Below are 23,314 nucleotides of genomic sequence, written 5' to 3'. Positions count from 1 at the left end.
TAAAAATGAACCGAATTCAGGCTCACACTGGTCATTCTGGTTTAAAGTCACCAAAAAGAAACATTTAGATGAAAGGTTTGTCTTGCGTTCCCTCGGAAAACACTTTGAGGTCCACCATAAATACAGGCGGCTCTGGCCTAGAGTGTATTGATGTGAGAAAATGTCAACATGAAATGAATGAAGGGCTTTTAAGAAGCCCATTATAACCACTTACCCGGGGAAATGTAGTTCCCATTAGAGACTGAGTTAGGAGCTTTGCAGCCTCGCTGAAGCGTGAAGGCTGCTGTGTGGTGTTCTCTGCGAATCATTTTCAGAGCGCCCACTGCCCACCTCTTCCTGGCTCGTCTGCTGTTGAAGTGAGAGCGTCTGTCTTGTTTAGGGAGTGGTCTTAAAACCCACAGACCTAAAAACAAGCAGAAATTAGCATATTTAATGTATCTAATAGAATATTGGGGGCGGGGGTGGCACTAAACAGAACAGTAGCGCCAGATGTCAGTTCTCCTATTGTTTACGATTTCCTTCTTTTGCCTGTTTCCATCAGTATTTTAATTCTGGAATCAAATATTAGCTTATGGCCCAACTTTCAATATAAAAATTTTACAATTAGGTTGTTAGGACTTCATTTTTATTCATGAGGCAAAATCTAATGAGTAGACACCATTGCCTATATATTTGTGCTGTGTGGAAGAGAACTGTGAAATAAGCCACGTAGCCCAGGGAGGGTGGAGAGCCTAGGATTTGAGTCCACTCAAGACTCTGAAGGAAGCTACATTACCCATCAAAATTCTTTACTCGGATATATACATATTTTATACACACACACGCACACATATTATATATATATATATATATATACATATACATATATATGTATATAACACATTTAAAGCTTACCCTGTGTTGAGTTCTTATCACCAACTCTGAATTAATTTGACTTCTTAAATAACATTTTCCCAAATTTCTATCGATTGTAGTACCTATCCTCTCCTTGGGGAAAGTCAAAGGGAGCATCAACCAAGGTGCCGTTTGACCTGAAGGCAGCAGCTTATGGTTTGGACCCTGTGGAGGAAGCTAAGCGAAGAGGCTTGTCACACAGTCTGTGATGCAATGGCCCGAGATAACAGATAATGTGTGAACTATGTTCCTGCAGAGGAGAGGAAAGAGCACACTAAGAAAGGCTTTTGCTTGATCTGCTCAGGAGAAGGAAGCAACTTCAAGCTTGGGAAAGGAGTTAAAAAAAAAAAAAAAGTTAGAGTTGAGAAAGAGTTCAAGCCATAGGGTGGGACAGAGCTAACTAGAGTCGGAAGTTCAGCTTCTGTCTTTAATTATGGGTAGACATAGATTACCCCAACTCATTGTAGTTTGGCTTCCATGCGCACTGCTCTTTGGACTCAGTTCTGGTTGATAAGGCCAGCTACGTTTGTCGTTTGTCTTGCCCTGCATGGTTTTTGCTGAAACAATGACCACTGTAAATTCCACACTCTATTATCTGGTTCATCTCTGATTGCTTTTGACTCCAGATTATGACAAGATACCAGAACGTACCGAACTGAATCTAAATCTCTGTTCCAGTGGTGTTGAGTAGGAGAAAATAGTTGACATCTCGCCCCCACCCCCCATCGCACACCTTTAGACAGGGAGGAGTTCTGTGTGAAGCGGTTCTAAGGATTAATAAAGTAGCTAGCGGGCTGAAGTGGATGATGTGGCATTTGACATTCGGAAGGTTGATTCCCTTTTCCCACTCCTCCTCTTCTGATTAGGTGTTCCCCCCTCTTGGGGTCTCTCATCTCTCTTTATCTATTGCAATGCTATGTTCTGTCTTTATCAAAGCAGAACCTTTTATGTTCTAAATCCTGAGGGTTATTTTTTGGAAGCTCAAAGTTGCTACCACACATTGGCTATTTGCTCATGTTTGTTTTCCTCACTGGGTGAAGTTTTATTTATTTGTTTATTTGTTTATCAAGGGCACAGCCCACATCAAGCTTCTAGAGTGATCTCCACTTGGTTTATTTCTCTTTATTTCTTTTCATTTTTTTCTCCTAATGATAACCATATGATGCAAATTTCTTATCCTCCTGTGCTTTCATTATAACCAAATTAACCAAAGACTAGAGAGTGTCTCCAGTTGGCCACCCACAGGCTCTTGGAAGCCATACATATCGAAAATTGATCTCAGTCTACGTGTACCCCAGCTCCCCCACACTGTGACACCCTCTTTCTGCTGTCACAGTTCACCTGGTCCCTGAAGCAGAAACCTGGATCTTCTTCATTCCTTCACCTGCGCTGCCTAAATTGAGCAGATTGCCAGATCTTATCTACTTCTGAAGGGTTCCTCAGAGCCATCCCCCTTTCTCTCCCAATTGCTGTTGACTGGTTCTGAGCCTTCTTCTCGTAACCAATTTTAAGCATAAGTTCTTTCCTAAAAAATCTCCTGTCTTTGTTCTTTCACGTCATTGTCTACTCATGATTATGCCACACTGACTCACAGACGAATCCTTGGGTGACTTCCTTTCCTATGTATGCATCAGGGATGAAAAAGTTGGTATTCTTACGAACAGTCACTGAACTACTTGCTCGTGGGGTTCCTGCTGCAAATAGAGTCCGTGGCTTTGGTGTCCTTACTTAGAGATGGCTAGCAAGTGCCTCAGAGTGGGCTCAGGGGATGCCTAGTTGGGATGGTGCATGGCTCTTTAGCATGACAAACAAGCTCCTTCTTCCCTGAGCCCTGTCCTTCCCATGCCTTTTCAGCCCCACACTTGTGTGCTGCATGCTTTACCCCGGAACAGCAGAACAACAGGGAGCTCTTCTGCTCTCTTGCTGTGGTTCAGACTGAAGCACTTTCTTATACTTGTGACAAGAAGCCCACACTAGTACCCACATCCTTTCTCTGTGAGATGGGGGGATCAGGTGGGCTATCGAAGGCCGAGTGGGTTTTGCTTTTTCTTTTTTTAGTGTTGAGGGTTTTAGGGTTTCAAGAGATCAGTCAGCAATTAAGACCTTATACTATTGTAAAATGCTTGCCTTTGGTTTCCAGTACCCACATAAGACAGTAATTCCAACTCCACAGGGACCTGAGGCCTCTGACCCCGGTATGTACCTGTATTTACTTTCACATACCCATACACATAATTAAAAAAATAACTTTAAGACATTAAGGCTTTTAATTGACAAAAAAATGCATGTTTATCGTGACCAACATGACATTTTGAGATACATACATTTTGGGATGCTGATTTTGACTGTTTTTTTTTATCCTGTAATTTTTTTTATGGCACCTGTGTCCCCTCTGAAACAATAGATGTCTCATGATATTGCAATATTGTGTCTGCCTTACAAAAGGGAGTGGATTCCATTAGAGCAAATCTAATGCCTCATTGAGCTTGAGTTTCAATATGTATTATAGTGTCTTTCCCATAATGTATATTGTGCATGAAACTGAATTGAAATAAATACATAAACAATTTTGTTTTATAAATGTACTTTGCCTTCTTTAAATTGAAATTAATTGAAGAACATATGTTTAGTTGGATGATTGAAAGCACTGTAGGAAATTCTCCTGCTGAGGCTGGTAGTGAGTGGACATGGAACTGTGAGCCGAGGAATAGTACAGTGAAAGTGGTATTTCAGGAAGGTTGTTCTAGAAACAAGCTTTTATTATATTGGTTTACACCACGGCAGCAAGCGTAGTGGAGGGTGTCTGGAGAGAGGCTGAGGAGCACAGAGAGCCACGGCTTTCCAAGTCGTTTCCTGAACCTATGTGCTTTCATTTCCACATTTGCTCAAACGGGATGTTCTTGCTGGTATGTCCAGAAGATGAAAAGATCAGAAAGAATGCTCACATTACTTTTACTTTGGGACAAAGCACGTTTCTATAACACGCCCAAGTGAGCCATCTGCATCCTTACCCATGAGAACTATTTATGATGAATTACTAGGAGAGAGAGATTGTGTGTTCAGTATTTAAAAAAATAAATGAGTGAGCAGACCATGCATCACTACCCCTCGGTCTCCTGGTCAGTGGAAGTGTTCATTTTGAAATCATTGTTAATTATGAAGAAAGCTTTTCAGTTTGGTTCCCATTGCTAGTCTGCTTTGTGGTTTAACATTCTCATGGTGGTGTTGTGGTTTGCCTCACTCCCAGCCCATTTACATTTTGCACTTGACTCATGTGACTATTTCCTGGTTAAAGTTTATCCTTCATTTGTTTTGGACCATGTGACTCTACTCTGCTTTATTCTGCCTATTATTAGCCATTACAAACGTCTCGACTTCTAGTTGCTTCATTTGTGTATTTACTTTAATTGCAGGAATATGATTCACTGATTAAAAAGGACATTTCCAAGTAGTTTGCACTTTCGACTGTGTATAATGGATACTAAGGAGGAGAAGAAGGAACAGAAGGAACGGAAACAGAGTTATTTTGCTCGGTAAGCGTTTATTTTGCAAAATTGTATCAGTGCTTTAAGACAATAACCTTTGGGAGGACTTTGACCTCGGGAATTACTTGACACTTTGTGTTCCGTGTGATTGTTCAGCAGGAGAGTGGGTGACCAACAAAAGTTAAATATCCTCCACTTTGTAAAAGTGAGTATCCAAGGAATGACCCATCTTTCTACGTGGATGGTTCTCTGAGGCTCCAGCCCCTTCAGAGGGTATAGCAGTCCTGTGCCAGCCTGTGGGTTGTTTGAAATTCTCTTCCTGCTGGTCAGGAACTTAATTGACTGGGCACTAGTTTAAAATCTGACACATTTAAAGCTTTGTGGGGAATCCTGACTAAGAAACATGTATTTTGTAGGTGGAAGGGTGAGATGACGTCATTAGAGTCTGAGTCTTAAGGCTTTAGCTCCTCTAATGTGTGTGTGCTTTATGATAGAGTATCTGGTACCGGCTTGTTACAGGTTCAAGCCACTGTTTGACTGTCACTCACTAATCATAATTAAATGATTGATAATGCTGTTGGCCTCAGAGAGAGCCTAGGCTTTAAGTGATCATTATGGGCTCCTAAGTTGGTATGCTCAAGAACTGAATTTAGCCTCACTGTATCCCCACTCCACAATCTATGCTTGTAAAGATGCATTTCCCATATTCTAAATATAAGCCTTAGAACTAAAACCAAAGGATTTGTTGTCAATGTATTTACCAAGAAATTAAGTTATGTTTTAGACTTCTGAAGGAAAATGGATGCTAGATTGGTGACGTACTGTGTGTGAGTGCTTTAGTGTATATCATCAAAATAAGCCATAGACATAGGTTATTTTATTTCCACTTAACAAACAAGGTGAATGAGACTCAAAAAATGTTCTGTCCATTTTATGCAGCACCAGAGTTAGTATCCAAACATAGGGCTATCTCCAAAGGATGTGCCCCAGTCAGAATAATACACCATAAATCAGGTACTTGGGAAAACAGGAGCTGAAGTATTTATTGTAGCAGAATGTTTCCTGCTCTTGGGACTAGAGAATGTAGGAGCATAGGGGAAGGAAGAGATCAGCCTTGTAATGGATGAGCCATTAGAAAAATAGTACATTTAGGGTACGAACTATATGACTCTGTTTTGACATAATTATCTATTTCTTTGTGGATGTATGTAATGTTAGAAAAACCCTGTATTCTTCATTCTCTTCCCCCTTAGTAGTAATATGTTGCACTAGGAAACAGACATCTTTATGGGATGCCACCTCTGTTTAGTTTGCTAAATTACAAGCATGTGTGTGTGTGCGCACGCCCACCCGTCTATGCACACTCATGCGCGTGGTTGTGCACACATATTTAGTTGTATGTGGTTCTACCTTGTGAGTAGATTTGTCTGGCCAGGATCACAGTCCACTTAACTGTGCTGCCCTTCTGTAACCATCCTCATGCCCTCCACTCTACTTGACACTCTTAACTACTAGTGAATCCTTAGACTTCAGTCCTCAGTTCAAGACCATTATATAAATCAATTCATGCACCATATATGTTATAGTAACATAACATATTAGGGTTTTTGTCCCCTCTGAATTTACTTGTGATCCATCCAAGCTGTTGTGTGTATTAGTTATCGATAATTTACTCCTGTGTGTTAAATGGTCTCTTCCATGGAAGGAGGATGTTAGCCTTTTAGCCGTTGTTCTGTTGAAGGACATTTGGATTGGGCTGTTGTAGGCAAAGCTGCTTATTCTGTTGTTCTATAAATTTTTGTGTGAATGTTTAAATGTCGGTTTGTCTAGGTTAAATACTCAATTGCTGAGTCAAATAATAAATTAATGTTTTCCTTTATAAGAAACTGCCGGTCTTTTCCAGAATGAATGGTTGTACACTTGGCATTCCCATCAGCCATGTATGAGTGACTCCGTTCCCATTGTCACCAGCATTGATGGTGTCAGCGTTTATTTTATCCATTCCAAGAGTGTGCAGTAATAGTTCATCTCAGTTTTAATGAATGCCTAATGAACCCAGTGTCTGTTCATACATATACTACCATCTCTAGATCATCAGTGAAATTTATTTTCCCGTCTTTTACCTGTTTTAAAATGAAATCTTCTAGATTTTCCTGTTGAATTTGGGGGACTTGTTACATATTTTATGTATGGTCTTTTATGACATGTATGGTTTGCAAACATTCTGGTGCAGCCAATTTTTTTGTGTGTGTTGCTTTGCTTTTTCTTTTAGTAGAACAAAAGCTTTAAATTTTGTTCTGGTTCAGTTCATCAGTTTTTGTTTTTGTGAGTTGTGTTTTAGGTGTCAAGTGTGACATTTAGTCCCTACCCTAGATTGTAAAGTTATTCTTTTCTGCTTTATATTCTAAGTTTTATATAATATTTTGTTTTGTATTAAGACTTTGTTCCATTTTGAGTTAAATTTTGAGTGTGATATAGAATTCAATCAGGGTTTTTGGCTTCCCCTCCCCCTTCCTTTTTTCTTTTTCTACAGGTGCCCTATGAACATAGCTATAAAAGTGAGAATGCTCTTTTGTCTGGCTGTAAAGTGATTTCCAAATTTCAGTACTAACCTGTTGATGATGAACAACCTGCTCCAGGCTAACTCATCCTTAGAATGTAAAGGGAGCCCCTTAGGCCAGCATGCAGACCCACACTGGAAAAAGGTTTTCCTTTCAGCCCATAAACATTCACTTATTTGTGATGTGCACCTTGTCCTCTTCTGAAAAACGGTCGAAGGAAAAAGCACAGCTAGCAATGCAGTTTCTGGGGTTCAGATCAAGTTAGTGGGACTTTACAAACAGTTAACAGATTTGTCACTAGAAAGTGCAGAGAGCAAATGGGGAGAGGGGGAGAGGCAAAGAAGGAAAGGAGGAGGGGGAGAAGCAGAAGGGAGGGAGAGAGAGAGAAAGGAGAGGGAGAGAGAGAAAAGAGGGAGGGAGAAGAGGGGGAGGGGAGAGAAGGTAAGAAAGGAAGGAGGAAGAGAAAGAGAAGGGACAGGGAAGGAAGAGAGCAGGAGAGAGAGAGAGAGAGCATGAGACAGAGCTTACCCTAAACAATGAAAGCCAGAAATGGTGAAATTATTAAAAAGCAAAACAAAACAAAACAAAAAGACCCTTACAAAAAATAAAAAGAAAGCAAAAGGAGGAGCCACCCAGAGTGTAAATCTTTCCAAATGCTTCCTGATGAAACTTGGGTTGTCATAAGGAGGAATTGCCCAATGGAACTTACTTGAGAGCCAGTTTCTGACAACACAGGGCAGATTTTTCTGGGGCATTGTACTTAAGGGCAGTCCAAGCAAGTCCAAGCAATCTCTGGAGGAACGCAAAGTCAGGCCAAGGGCAAGGCCAGACTGATGCAATCACAGTTTTCCTCTAAACCAAATTACATACTTTACCCGAATCGCCTCTTGGGTCCAGAGAAAAGCAAAGACGAGATTTGCCCTGCTCTGCTTGCTACTACTGTATGTATGTGATGGCCTCAAGATATTTTCAGACTGTTTGCCTCTGCCTCCCTTCCCCTTTTCCTAGTTAGTAAATGGTCAACAGTTTTATCATGAGGTTTCATAAACATTGTATGACTGTGTTTGGTAAATACTCTTTTACCAAACCTCTTCCTTTGGTTTGCCTTTCGATTACAGCAAGGTTAAATCTAAGAGTCTACGTTAGATGGGCATAGTGCCTGAGAGTCTAAGGGAGAGCGAAGGAGACTGAGGCAGGAGGGCCTCAAGTTTAGCATGAAGTTGGACCCAGTAGTGAATCCCAGACTAGCTTTGCCTACATAGTAAGCCCCTGCCTCTAAGAAGTAAAGTTAAAAGAAAGTCATAGATTAATAATCCTGGCTTGAATTAGTGATTCGGAACATAGCTGTGTAACTCATTAAGAGGGAATGTGGATTCCCATTGGGTGGGTTTACTCTGCTTAAGTCCTGGTGAAATTTTAGGATGTCCTGACCGTGGCCAGCTAGCCATCAGGAGTTTCCATAGAGTTATTGTTTTGAAGCAGTTCTTTAGTTGGATTGGATGATTCTTGGGTCCTTTCCTGAGTCTTTGCAGAGACTATGTAGACCCAAAATAGATTATCGATGTATTTATGAATCCCTGAATCATTAACAAGTTTTAAAAACCCAAATGCAACTCTAGGCATGGCTGTGCATGCCTGTCATTCCAGCACCCAGAGGCAGAGACAGAGGCAGAGGGATACCCACAGTCTACATAGCATTTTCCAGACCAGGAATATACCAGGGCTAATACCAGACTCAAAATAAAAAGGAAAGAAAGAGGAAGAAAATAAAAACACCTCAAAACATCACCAATAACAGAAACGAACAAAACTCCTCACCAAATGGAGAACTAAATTAATAAATAAATTTATTCTTTGTGCTTCTGTGTTTTGGGGTGATCTTTAGGTAACGTGGCCCTGCTTGCTTGTCTTTTCATTGTTGTTAAAATACAGATATTTCTCAATTAGTGCCAAATAGGGCTCCTGCTCTTCCACACTCATTTGACATTGCTTTCGCTCTAATCTTCATGTGGGTTCCTCTATACTGAGTGTGTGTGTGTGTGTGTGTGTGTGGTGTGGTGTTAATGATTGCTCTCAGGGCCTCCAATGTTCTCAACAAACACAGAACTAAACTGTACCTCAGGCCTATCTTTAAATTTTTGGAGTGCTGGTATAACGGTGTGAGGTACCAGGACTGATGACCTGAGTCCCATCCCTGAAACCCACGTGGCGGAAGGAGAGAATGCACAGCTCCCCCATTGTGTTTCCTTCCCTCCATGTCCAGTGCCGAAGTGTGTACCTGCCCACACACATTCTAAGGAAAATAAGTAAGGGTAAAACTCTTTTTGAAGTTCTTTGAAAATATAATGGTTTAGGATCAAGGGTTACTTGGTGACATTAAACCCAGCGGTAGGTTCTGGTAAGTTCCAGAAGGTCTGTAGGAGGCTTGTGGGAGGACTACTGGAAGGTTCCCGGAGGTTACTTTTTACCTCTGCAGGGTCTGGCGGGGCAGGCAAGTAGACCCTGAGTGACTCATCAGACTAGGCTGTGCACAGAGGTTTGCCTTCCCCAGACTCGCTGGCTCCCGCCTCCTCCCTTCCTTATCACCGAAAGCAGAACTGCCGTTTGCTCCCACTCTCTTCTCCTACCCTCCCCTGTCAGGGCCAGCAGTATCCTCTCAACCACCTCTGTCAGCAGCCGCAATGATAAAGACTGCAGAGTACAGAGCACACTTGAGGGCCCACCCCCGCTCCTCAGATAACTGCATTCCCACTGTTGGCCTCTGACCTGGCCATTGGAATCCTGAACTTCCCAGCTGCCAGCACAGCACCCAAGTGTGAAAGTTACTTCACTAAGTTGCCTTGGACACATCCTTGAAATGTCCTTTCCATTGTCTCCAGTTGTTAAATACGAATAATGTATTTTAAAGTTTTTATTATAGCATTTATTGAGTGTATGTATGTATGTATGTATGTATATATGTGTGTGTATGTGAGAACAGGCATGTCACAGAGCACATGTGGAATTCAGAAGGTAGCTTGCAAGAGTCAGTTCTCTCCTTCCACCATGTTGGTCCTGGTACTGCCAGGCTTCACGGCAGGTGCTTTTACCCACTGAGCGATATTGCCAGCCCCGTTGAGACTAATATTAAGATGATTTGGAAAAGGCAAGCATCCTAGCTGGGAGAGAGGCCATAACAAGGAGAGTCAGAGCTGGACAGATGGTCCTCAAGTCCCTTCTGCAGGGAGGAGGAGCTGACAGAGAGAAACCAAAATGGCTACGTAGACCGGGAAGACTGGGGGTACAGTGAATGTTCAGACAATTTGTTCCGGGCCTTCCTCCCATGGTGGCCTACACTTTTTTTGTTTGTTTGTTTTGTTTTTTTGTTTTTTGAGACAGGGTTTCTCTGTAGCTTTGGTGCCTGTCCTGGACCTAGCTCTTGTAGACCAGGCTGGCCTCGAACTCCCAGAGATCCGCCTGCCTCTGCCTCCCGAGTGCTGGGATTAAAGGCGTGCGCCATCACTGCCTGGTGGTGGCCTACACTTTGATCCTCATTCAGTTCCCATCTCCACAGACTTGTCTCATCCTGTGAGCTGCTCCTGTTGTTGAGATCAGGGAGAAGGAACTGTTATATAAGAAGCCAGAGACACTGTTAGGTAGTACAGTTAAGTACCAGAAAATTATGAAGTGAATTATATAGTCCAGAGGGTCTTGAGAAATCCAAATTGGGCCTTAAGCGTATAAGGCAAAGTATCAATAATGTGCCTGCTGCCTTAGTCCCAAGGCACCTTACACTCAGTGACTGGTAATCAAAGTCACCGTCATATGACAGGGAGGCATGCCAGAGCTGTAGACTCCCTGCCCTACAAGAAAGATGTTGAGGTAGCCAGAGGCCTGGGAGTGGTCACCTTTATCTGTGATCAGCATCTTTTTCCAGGGGTCAGTGTAATTATTACCCTCTTCTTCCATGGCTTTGATGGGAAAAAAGCTTTAAAAATGGATCCATACAATCTTCATACCAAACGTCTGTTATGTAAAACTCTTCATCCCCAAAGAAGATTTGACTCTTATATTAGTCTAGACCTAAAGATGTTGATATCAGGTCTATAGCAAAGCAGCATCCAAGCCCACCTTTGTCTTCCCATTGAGAGTTTGTGCTCTGTGACCCTGCTCAGAGCCATGTGGCACCATTGTGGCTAAAAGCACCTTGTAGAGCACAGCTTCTTAAATTGTGGCCACGCCCCTGATGGAGTATGACTGAATTTGGGGGATCTTGAAACAGTTGGCACCAGTAAAAGGTTTCTTAGAGTGACCCAAAGCATAACCCAAAATCAAACGTATATTGAATTCCAGAGTGTTTGGGGCAGTTTGGCATCATACAACTGCACCACAGAGCTTCCCTGCAGCCTTGGATCTAAACACACAGCATGTGGGTGTGTGCCGCTGTGCCGCCCAATGCTGCGGAATGCTGTCTGAAACGCCTCAGCTCCGATTTAAGACGGTTGTCTGCTGTGAACTGCTGTATTTATCATGTATACAAGTTCTCTGCTTTGGTAGAAACACAGTTTAATTATAGAAAGCTAAGACTTTTATTTTCATACTCTTATTCCTTAGCGTCTAAGTATCAAGTTGGTATGTCTTTGGATTGAACTATGTTATCATGGTTGGTTTTTTAAAATTACTTTTACTATTATTATGTATCCATGTATATGTCTCCATCTGAGTATGGAGGACAGAGGGATGTCAGATCCCCTGGAGATGGAGTTACAGGCAGTTGTGAGCTGCCAGATGTGGGTACTGGGAACTGAACTCGAGTCTTTTGCAAGCATGATTTGTGTTCTTAATCTCTGAGCCATCATTTTAACCCCTTAACTCTTATTATTTTTTTAAAAAAAAAACTGGAGTTTGAATAGTTGGCATGAGTTTTAAAAAAATCATTGAATGAATTTGAGTTTGGGATTAGGACAGAGTATGTAATAGAATGGTTTCTGAGGTGTCTTAAACATAACTCTATACTTTGAGCTGTGTAGTTGTGGAGTGACATTCTCAGCCTTGACAATTATAAAGTAGAAATGTGAATCTTTTCTGAAGAATATTGAAAACTCTGAATGTGCAGTAATCAGCCAAGAGTTAATCATTCATGTAAAAACAAACATATCTATCTTGTTAGTATGCAAAATTGCCTTTATCTTTAATAAATGATAAATTATACTTATGCCAACAGTTATTTTAAAGTGAATTTATGATTTATTTTCAGTAAACGTTTAATGTATATTCGTGTTTTATAATATCTGCATATTTAGGGTCACGTACAAGTTCCGCAGTTAAAAAGGAATTATGTGTGGAAATAGTTTGAAGAATTCTGCTGTAGGTTAACTCAGGTTGCGTGACATGCTAATCTTCACAGTGTGGGTGGAGCAGACGTCTATGGGCAATACTGGCAGATTCAAACTAATTTAACCCGTTGTAAATTAAATTGGAAAAGTTTATCCTAGCTTCTAGAATTTCAAGTTGCTTATAAAAGACCTTTTCAATGTACCTGGTTTGTCCTATGAAGGTATCTTGTGCTATGTTTAATCAAGTTTATCCACCTACAATATTGTTGATACTAAAATAGTCACCTACCAAGGTGATATGAAACACAATCTGTGAATTTCATCTCCATGACAGGGTTTTGAGTTTAAGTGATTTTCTAAATTAAGTTCAGAGAGATTGCATCATTTCTCAAATGAGTGGTTTTTCATAATAGACAGGAATAGAGAAATAGACCCAACACAAGACCTCACTTACCCTAGAGGGTGAATCCAGACCCTTAGCATGAGTGGAAGACATCACCTGGATGGTTCTGACTGGCTGTGCTGCTACCCTGAGTGAGGACAGAGGGACATCCTCTCCAGCCCCTCAGAGCAGTACATGATCCTAGCAAGGAGCCCACCTCGTAGGGAGCGTGGGGCCATGCTAACCGTTGTCCCTTTAAAGTTAAACTTAAGTCTGTAGATTGTTTTATCCTCCTGGCCGTGGCTTATTAGAGATTTGATTGACTACAATATATCTGAAATTTAAGGAGAAACTAATTACCAGCTTGACTCAGATATTCCATTAGGCCACAGATTTTGACTGTATTAATACACGAAAAACAAAATGCAGAAGGTTCCTAAGAATTTGGTCAGTGTTAACTCTGTACCTTCCTTATACTTGTTCATTTTCCTCTGTCAGTTTGGCTGTTCTTATGGCTCACACATGATAATGGTGAACGGGAACATTTGCTGGCCCTTCACAAAGCAAACATTTACTTCATGTACACATTGACCTTATGCGTAACTTAAATGCAGTGAGGCATCTATTGTCCAGGAAATTAAATATACCTTTCCTTGCAATCAGTCACTTCACTTTCAAGTGGCTAATCTGAATTCCATACCCTCCTCCAGCTGTCTTCATCTCCAGCTGTTTTATTCCCTTCCAGGCTGTCTTGGGGTTTGTCTTGCACATAGTATGGTGTTTTTGTTTTTGTTTTTTTTTGCCTTGTCTAACAGGTGGGTTAGGACAGCATGTTAGTGTTGCATCGTGCTAAGTAGTAAAAGCCGTACCTGGTTTTGAAGGTAAAATATTTTAGTTGTCTTTACTAGAATCTTATTTGATCAATTCAGAGCTCGGTCTGGGTTGCCTGTTGGGTAGCATGCCTGGAGTGACCCACAGCTCTGCCTAAGGGGTCGGGAATGCGTTCTGCACAGATCTGGTTTGTTTATGGTTTGTACTTGGCCTCCTCTCAGAATGCGACCTGGCAAGAGAGGGCTCTGTAAAGGTTCATTGCTCCTTCCATGAGCCAGCGTAGTGACTGGCATATAACCAGTGTTAAATATTTGGTGACCACGTGAAAGACAGAAAATGTCAAACATCATCTTTAGTGTAGAATATAATGGTTGGTGAGTCTTAATTTTTATCACCATAAGGTTTTTAGGCTTTAATGATTTTGTTAAACTTAAAACTATTAAGAATATTCCTAAAGCACTGATTTCTTTGACCATTTTACTAATTTCCAATTAAACTTTTGCTTGCACTGTGCTGTTGTTTAAATCTTTTCTTTCCTATTTTCTTGATGGAGTTCAGACCAGGCAACTCTTAAGGGGATATTGACATAGTACTACTGTTCATTACTGGGAAAAACATCTACAGTCAAGTTTGACCTGCTAATGTTTCCAGGAAGTCATTAACTTTTTTCTAGTGATTACAGACGAGCTTGCGAATACTCAGCCATTAGCAGTTAGAATCATGTGCTTTGCTTTCCTTTAAGGAGCAGGCTGAGCAATTTGACTGAATTCCAAGTACTGTTTTGCTTCTCAAGCTGTAGGTTACAGCCCACTGGGGAAGTCAGTCATGAAATCAATTCAATAGATGAAGCAGCATTTACAATCTTTAATTGGGACATAGTCATATATGTTTATGAGATACAGGGTGACATTTAAATACATGTATGTAATATGGAATGGTCAGATCAGAGTAACTGACTTATCTATAACCACAAGCACTTATTGTGTTTATTTCTTTTTGTTCAGAGTCTTCTCTGTTAGTTATTTGACAGGTTCCATTGTAGCCCATGCTGTCCTGAAATTCCTGGATAGCCAAAGATGGCCTTGAATTTTTTTATCATTCCATCTCAACTTCTCAAGCATTAGAATTGCAGGAGTGAGTGTACTAACTTGCTTGACCGTACCTAGGCTTTTGAGAGACTTCCTACTGGTTTCCATAGTGACTGTACAAATCTTCATTCCTATCAGTGATGTGTGTGAGTTTTCTGTCTTCCGAAGTGTGATCGAATAACATCGCATGTTTTTTTTAAAAAAATTTCATTTTCCTGATGCTTAGTGATGCTGAACATTAGTATTTATGTGTTGTTTGTTTTATTTTTTGACTTTTATCTGTGTGCATACATCTGGGCTTGTGTGTAAAGAAGGTTGGTTGCATGTGGAGGTTGCAGGACAGCTTCTACCATGTGCGTCCCAGGAATTCACCTTTTTTCATCAGGTGTGTCAGCAGGTGCCTTCATATGTTGAGTCATCTGAACAAACCCATTTTTTTTATTTGTTGACCACTTATGTATCTCCTATAGGGAAATGTCTATCAGATTATTTCTCCATTTTTACACCAGATTTCTAGACAGAATGGTTGATAGTGGACAACCTGGATGAAGTAGAAAATAGTAGAGTTTGTTATATATTGTCAAAATAAATGACTTGTGAAAATTTTTTGCATATTTATAAGTATATATATGTATATATAATTTTATTGTATACAATTTTTTTAAAAAAATCTTCATTGATTTATAAGCCCTTTGGTCAGTATCCTGGGAATGAAGTTGTTTTACACTGTTCAGTATCTTTGAGATTATTTATCTAATAGACATTAACACTTGTTCAAAGGTAGCTGTGCAAAAAACAGTACCTTCTAAAAAGTGTTTCCTATCAGAGATCCATATTAACTTTAGCTAAAGGCTAACAACAGGTATGTTTAACTTGAAATCCCAGGTGAGTCAGGATGCCCACATCCTAGAAGACGAGTAAATTCACCTAACAATGTATACCAAATTGTTGTCATGAACCTCAGGCTGCTTTGGCTTTGGGGCCTCTTAAGGATTTCTGCTCTGTAGAGCTAATTACTAGTCATGGTATACTTTCCTCTAAGATGGGTGTAATAATACTACCTCCTTAATAAGGGTGTTAAGAGGACTGAGGAAACTAAAATATAGGATGTGGGCTGGCAAGATGGCTCAGCAGTTATGGGCACTTGTTGCTCGTACAGAGGCCTTGATTCGGTTTGCAGGCCCTACATGATGGCTCACAACCATCCATCACTCCAGTTCCCGTGGATCCCACACCTTCTGAACTCAGCAGGTACTAGGCACACACATGGTACACATACATACATGCAAGAAAAGCACTCATGTTCATATTTTTTTAATTCTAAAAGATTTTAAAATACATACTCTTTAGTATAAAATACTCATAGTATTTTTGCTATAAAAATAAGTGCTAATGAACCTTGTGTTATATCATTTGCCCATGATCCTATACTTGAGGCTGAGGTGCAGGAGGATTGTGAATTCATGGCCAGTCTGGGCAACATAGCAAGGCATGTCTCTTTTAAGAAAAACACGTGTAAATTCAGGGTGCTTGTATAATTCTTGAAGTTTGTCCAGAAACATGTTCTATTCATTGTCTTCAGTGAAGACTAAGATGAAATAACAGACTGGCAAGGAAGATAAGTGTAGTAGGCTAGTCCCATTCCATGATAACTGGGCTATTTTTCTTTGTGTGTGTGTGTGTGTGTGTGTGTGTGTGTGTGTGTGTGTGTGTATACACATACCCATGTGTATACTTTGTTTATGCCTTTTTTTAAGATTTACTTTTATTATGTATGCAAATGTTTTGCCTATGGCCCTGAGATCACTTTGTCTCATGGCTATGTGCTGGGTATTTGTGCTACTCCTTATAGAATTTATATAATATATTTAACATATAAATGTAATTTAAAATAAAATAATGTGCAAATGATATAAAATATATAATGTAAAAATAATTTAGTATAAATATAAAGCTAAGCTGTGGACCAGAAAATGCTTTGTACTCCAGATGTAGAACTTCATGGCTCCCACTTGTACCTCAGCTGTTGGTGATTTTAGCAGAAATCTCATCACCCCTGCTTTTCCTTCAGAGTTCCTCCATGCAGTTCACATTGGCTTGCAAATTACCATTCTCCTCTCTCAGCTTTTGGAGTACTGAAATTGGGAGTATACACTACCACACCCAACTTTAGAAAATTTTTTTTCTTTCTCCCAAAACCTTGCATCTCGAATTCCAATAAACAGCTGTCCCCCAGGATCCTAGTGTACTAATTCCTCCCAGCGTCCTAGTGTACCAATTCCTTCCAGCATCCTAGTGTATCAGTTCCTTGTGGCATCCTAGTGTACCAGTTCCTTCTGGCATCCTAGTGTACCAGTTCCTTCTAGCATCCTATTGTACCAAGTACTCCCAGCAACCTCATATATCAAGTCCGCCCAGTGGCCTTGTATATCAAGACCTCCAGCATTCTCATGTACCAAGTCCTCTCAACATCCTTGTATATCAAGTGCTCCTGACATCCTCATATACCAGCTGTTCCCAGCATCCTTGTGTACCAAATCCTTATCATGTGCCCTCCCAAACATCTTCGCAAATGTGTGCTCCTGGGCCAGGTTTAGACAAGTAACATCTGTGTCCCAACGTTTTTCTGGCATTTGTTTTAGCATCATTTAGCTTACTCCCACCTCTTATGTCTTCATCTCTTCCTTTGATTTCTCTGTTACTTACATTTTGCTCCCTCAAATCCTTACTTTCTATATACTTCAACATGTTCTCCTCATATCCTATAATGTATAAATCTCTCTGGGAAACCCATCATCAGTTGTGGCACTGACCTATTGAGGCCTTCCCAGTTTCATCTATCCTCTCCCTCTCCCCCACAGTGGATACAGAGGGTGTTAAGAGCCTTGAGGACCATTCTAAGCCTTCTCTTGGGATCCTTGACAGTCAGCCTTGGAGTATATCAAGTAACGCTGTCCTTTTCTCTGCCTTATTTGTATATTATTTACTTTTAGTCCTTTTCTGGTTTCTCAGTTCCTTACAAAAGTCTAGCCCCATGTTCTGTACTCATCAGTCATGCATTGTAGATCATTACTGTTTGTCAGAGACTAGTTTGCATTCTCACGTAACCTCATAATAACCCCACGAAGTAGTTGCTGTTATCGTCCCTATTGACAAAGGTCACACTTTAGTTGTGTTAGGCCACTAACACAGAGTCACATAACTAAGTGGTGGTGGATGCAAGTCTCAGTCAAGTCTCATCTGACTGTTAATTTAGCTACACCATGTTGAATTCTTCTTGAAACCATGTTGATTTGTATTTTATAGAAACTTTTGAGTTCTCGGTACAAGGGTAAGTGGGAACCACCAGTTAAACGATAAAGTGACTGAATATATTTAAGTACTAGATTTGTCTATTCTGATTTTTCACATAAAGGTTTTCTTAAGAACTTTGGGGCAAACTAGAGACCCGATGGTCTGCCAAGGTGACTTGAAAGTGACCGCCTGGCAACAGCAACAACAGAGTCTCCTGACTTGTCTTTTTGTGGTGTGACAGGAGTTCCCTTTTTGTGTTTTTATTTTGTCTCTAGTCCGTGTAGGATATTCCATCTTAGTCATCTCTCTCATGAAAGTGATGACAGGGCTCGGGCACATTTTTACACTTCTCCTTTCCTAGTTTACAGCTTAGTACGGAGGTTGCATGGATGGTTAGGGCTCACTTTTTGTTTGCACTTCGCTTTACTTTATTTTTTTATTATACAATGTCACGTCAGACATTCTCATTTTCATGCCGGTATATGATCTACTTTGATTTTGTTCCTCTCACACACCCCACGACCCTCCCTTTTCTTTGCCCCTCCCCCTCAGTAGTTGCTTTTCCTCTTTAGACATTTTCACTTCTCCTGTAATGTCATTTGCTTATACGTGATCTCATGGCTATATAAAGACTGGGAGCCACAAATGAGAGAAATGTCTGATCTTTCTCTTTCTGAGACTGATGGAATTCTTTCAGTGTTCTCGGGTCTTTGCACTTGCTTCGGCAGCGTGTCTCTGGTGAGCATGCGGTGCTCTGGCCTGCTTGTGTTCACTTTTTCTTCCTTATACATAAATCAAATTAGAACCAGAATGGGTAGCAGGCCAGGTTTAAGGAGACCTGACAAGGTCCAGGTTGACCCGTGGTTTGCAAACTTGATTCGGTATCAAACCAAGCAGTGAAGACGCAAGCAACAGAGAGCATTCATCTTAGTGACCTGGGAGAAGGGAAATTGAGTGAGTTGGGTGGAGAACCGTCTAAGTTTCCTCTGAAGCAAGACGACATCTAGTGCTGCTGAGACAGGAGGAGGTGGAGGGGAAGGAAAAGGTTTTGTTTGGCTCAATCAATCCTGTTATTTGCACATGCAGCTGACTTTGTTATCGGAAGAAGTCATAGATGACTGGATGATGTTAGGGAGATGAGAAGTGTGGCTACTGGGCTCTGAAATGAGACAGGAAGTGTTTAAGGTATAGACCATGGTGACCCTGTCCTTTAGATATGGAAAACCCTCAGGTGAATATAGAGTATATAAGTAAAATTTTCAAAAGTTTTTATTATTTTTAGTTATTAGAATACTTGATAGGGTAGATGGCCAAATTGTAACCATTTGAATTTATGAAGCACCTAGTGGCCATTGGCTTGTGTTTTCAAATATTCATCTGTTGCCGGGTGGCAGTGCTGCAGGCCTTTAGTCCCAGCACCCAGGAAGCAGAGGCAGGCGGATCTCTGTGAGTTTGAGGCCAGCCTGGATCCAGTTCTAAAGCACTGAAGCTACAGAGAAACCCTGTCTCGAAAAACAAACCAAAACAAAATATCCTTTTGTAAACTAAAGAAAAATACATTGCCAAATCGCTTGTCTGGCCTTTGTAGATCTAATTTGTCCACATATTTGAATACATTTAATCAGACAGAATACGTCTGTAGTATGAAGCAAACCAAAACAGATCCCCCTTGGGAGAGATGAAGTCATCTGCATCTCGCGGCAGCCGTGGATGATTGAAGTCAGTTGTCATTCCACTTATTTTCTCCATGGGAGACTGGCGGGGTTGATTGTGACAGTGCAGCACATATACTTTACAGTGTCTAGCTCCGGGGGGGGGGGGGGTTGTTTTCGAGGTTATATAGAGTGTTCCAAGGCAGATGCACTGTGATGTTTCGGGGTAATTTCGCCAGCAGAAAAAAGCAGACTGCTAACGTAGTGCCTGTGTTCCCAGAAGGTGATTAAACAGGCTGCCGAGCTCCCTGGAGGAAGCAATCTCCGTTTCAGTGGTTCCATTTTCTTAAGGGCAGAGCATTGCCTTCAGCTTTTGTTAACTCAACCATGTAAAGTAGATAGATAACCAGAGAATTTAACTTTTTCTGTTCGTTTTGAGACAAGGTCTTTCTACTTAGCCCTGGATGTCCTCAGGAATTCACTGTGTAGACCAGACTGGCTTTGAACTCACAAATATTCACCTGCCTATATCTCCTGATGCAGGATTAAAGGTGCATGCCACCACACCTGGCTGAGGATTGAATTTTTTGAGCCACAGCCCCAGACATATACAATGTGGATATTTTTCCGTTATAAAAGTTGGTATATTGGGAGTGCTGGAGAGATGGCTCAGAGGTTAAGTACTTGCTGCTCTTACAGAAGTCCCAGTTCAGTTCCCAGGAACTACTTGATGTCTCACAACTGTCTGTAAATCCAGTTCCAGGGTACGTAATGTCCCCTTCTGACATGACACTCTCTCCGTGGGCATCAGACTTGTGTGTGGTGTACATTCATACATGCAGGCAAAACACTCATACCTTTAAAACAAATAGATATAAAAGTGAATATATTTGAGGTATAAAATGAGATATAAACACATAAATATATGCAAATATGTTATTTTTATTATAATATATTTTATAATCTTAAGATATACAGATTGATATTATCTTTTAAAAATGATTTTTATTTTAGTTTATGTGGGTATTTTTCTGCATGTGTGAATGTGCATGTAGAGGTCAAAATAGGGCATCAGATTCTCTGGAGCTGAGCTAGAGGTGGTTGTTAGGTGCCGTGTGAGCGCTGGGGAACAACGGTACTATTGACCCGTGGGCCATCTCTCCAGCTCCTATTTATATTTTCTTTACCAGGTCATTGAAATCGTGAGGTTCTCTCTCTCTCTCTCTCTCTCTCTCTCTCTCTCTCTCTCACACACACACACACACACACACACGAGTGACCACTTTGAGGAATGACTGAATAAACACACAAGTGGAAGAAGTGTATTTTATAAGAATGGAGTCCAAGATTCTATTTATTTTAAAAATTAATGTCCATAAGGAAAAATGTTAAATACCTCCAGGGGTCTTCCAATTCTTCTGGAGCCCTGACTGAAAGGCAGAAACTCCTGTCGTGCCATGAGGGGAAATGATGGAACCAAGAAAGGATATTTTTAAAGATTGAGGAGGTGATATGAGATTATGCTTGTTGACTAATTGGGACAATCCATCAGACATCCCCCAGGGAGCTCAGAAGACTGACGTCTCTGTCATGTCAGAAGGAGAGCAAGATTGGTTAGGCAGGGCACGTGACATACTAGGCCATTTATAGCCTGGCCATGTTAGGCCTGTAACATGCTAGATAGTTATATTTGTATAGATTGGTGATATCGTCAGTTCTCTGTAGCTACCTGTTCACTGTGCCAGGAACATTGCAAATATGTCCATTCTGAATCCTCATAACAACCCCATGAGGAAGCTGATATTACCTGTCTCATTTTCACATGCAATCAATCAGATTTGAATGTACCGTAACTACCATAATCACACTGCTATCAAGCAAGAAATATAGCCAAGTCTTCTTCGTGCTACACCCATTACCAAAGCTTTTTTTTCCTAACTACTGCCTTCACTGTGTCCTCGAAATACAGTGTCAAAATAATTAGAGTAACTCTCTTCCATAGTTAGAAAACTTCATTTGTAGTATCTTTTGTGAAATTCATTTAATTTTTTTCAGTAGTTAAATTTGCAATTCTAAATTCAGAATTTTAATTCTGAAAATTAAATTGTTAGTTTCCAGAAATTTTGATAACTATTAATAAGATACTATTATAATATGCCTCATATTATCTGACTAAAGGTAGTTTGAAGAATTTCTGTGTTTCAGTTTACTGACTAGAACTTTCATGTGTCCTTTAAAGAAATGGATGTATAGCTAATGCTAGGAATTAGAGACCCCTGGAGGTATTTCACATTTTTCCTTATGGACATTAATTTTTAAAATAAGTAGGTGATTTTATAAAGTGATTTTAATATTTCAGTGAGTTAGTGTAACCTGCTGTAGATGAGTACCAGTCACTCATGTCTACCTTGAGTGAAGACAGCTGATCTTGATGGTACCCGTGGCTGTGCTGGTATGGGAATGTGATCTCTTGAGGACATTGTGCTCCTGTCGCGCCGTTCTCTTCTCTGAACTGGAAGCAAGCTGCCCGCAGCAGACCTGTGTTACATGTTCACGTAACCGACATATAGTGTCGCTGAGTCTACGTAGCTTTGATCACAGTAGCTCATTTCTTTTCTTGTGTTCAAAATTCTGAGTATCTCTGGAGCTCTTCATGAACATGATATTTCACAGTGACTCAACTTATGGGAGTACCCAATGAGGAATCCACCTGTCCTTAAGAGTATCAGGTGATATGTGATAGTTAATGACGTTCTATGGATACTGAGGGGTGAGAAGAGGTGACATTTTCTGAAAGAGTCAGGTTCAGGTCAACTTCTTACTTGATTGGTATTTCCCTTCCTTTTCTAATACAAATGCCATGCCTGAATTCCGAGTCCCAAAGTCTTCAGTTTAAAAACTGTTCGTCTATCCTCCCTTGTAAGGACTGGAGTTCTCATGACATCACAATAGGTCTTTTCCAGCTTGGACTTGACCTTTTCTGGTTTTGGGAATGTCCCCAGGAATTCCCCAGGTCTCTAGTTCCTTATCTGAAAAATTCTAACCAGTAGGAAGATTTATCATATTTTCATTAAATTCTTCTGTCCTACATATTCCCATTTTTCTTTTTACTTAGACTTCACACTTAACTAGTTAACTCTCTCTTATATCTGTCATTGCCATGCATTTGAAGACAGTGCCGTGTTTTCCATGGGCTTTCTCTTCTCTAGCCTCCGTATCCTAAGTTTTGAAATCTTACCACCCGAGGCAGAATTTTCACCATCTTCGTGTGGTCTGATTGATGCACTTATAGGAATAGCACTTTTTTTTGATAAAATATATTGTATTCTAATGGCAACAGTTATACTAGAAATATACGGAGAGAAAACTCATTTTAATTATTTTTTCATCCATTTTTCTATTCTTCAAAAAATTTTGAAGCTGACTTTTAATTCTGAAAGTATATTTTGTTCTCCCCAGCTTGACTGAAATACACTACCTGAACACTACCTTTTGCATCCTTTAGACTAAGCTGGAAAAGTTTGCATCAACACCGTAAATAACCACACATTTCAATTTCATAAAAGTCAGTGCAGTGTCTGTAAGTTCCCTTAACTAAATTCTATGGCCCAGCCATTGCTATCTTTTTCTTAAAAGTCAAGGGCAGACATTTTCATGGTCTTGTTGAGACCTTGGCATGCTAGTCTGTGAGCTCTGTCTCGATACACCCAACCCAGCAGCACTGTCAAAATCATCACTGTGTTTGTCTCCACTTATTCTAGTATCCATGGTGTCTTTTAGCACCCAGTCATCATTCCCCTCAGAAGATAATT

General features: G+C 40.5%; 1 protein-coding gene across 3 annotated transcripts in view; it reads left to right on the top strand.

Annotated features, from left to right (window-relative positions):
- Ncoa7 (nuclear receptor coactivator 7) overlaps positions 1-23,314 on the top strand; it is a 137,053-nt gene that overhangs the window by 21,698 nt on the left and 92,041 nt on the right. For all 3 annotated transcript variants that reach the window (XM_041653640.1, XM_041653639.1, XM_041653641.1), the window contains exon 2: positions 4,308-4,427. In XM_041653640.1, the coding sequence (XP_041509574.1) occupies positions 4,369-4,427 (59 nt within the window). In that variant the 5' untranslated portion in view covers positions 4,308-4,368. The remainder of the gene's footprint in view (positions 1-4,307; positions 4,428-23,314) is intronic.

This window comes from Microtus oregoni, unplaced genomic scaffold (genome assembly GCF_018167655.1).
Source record: "Microtus oregoni isolate MIOR12 unplaced genomic scaffold, Mior012 000006F_ref0000085, whole genome shotgun sequence".
NCBI lineage: Eukaryota > Metazoa > Chordata > Mammalia > Rodentia > Cricetidae > Microtus > Microtus oregoni.
Note: the sequence above shows the minus strand (reverse complement) of the source record. Positions and strands in the feature narration are given on the sequence as shown.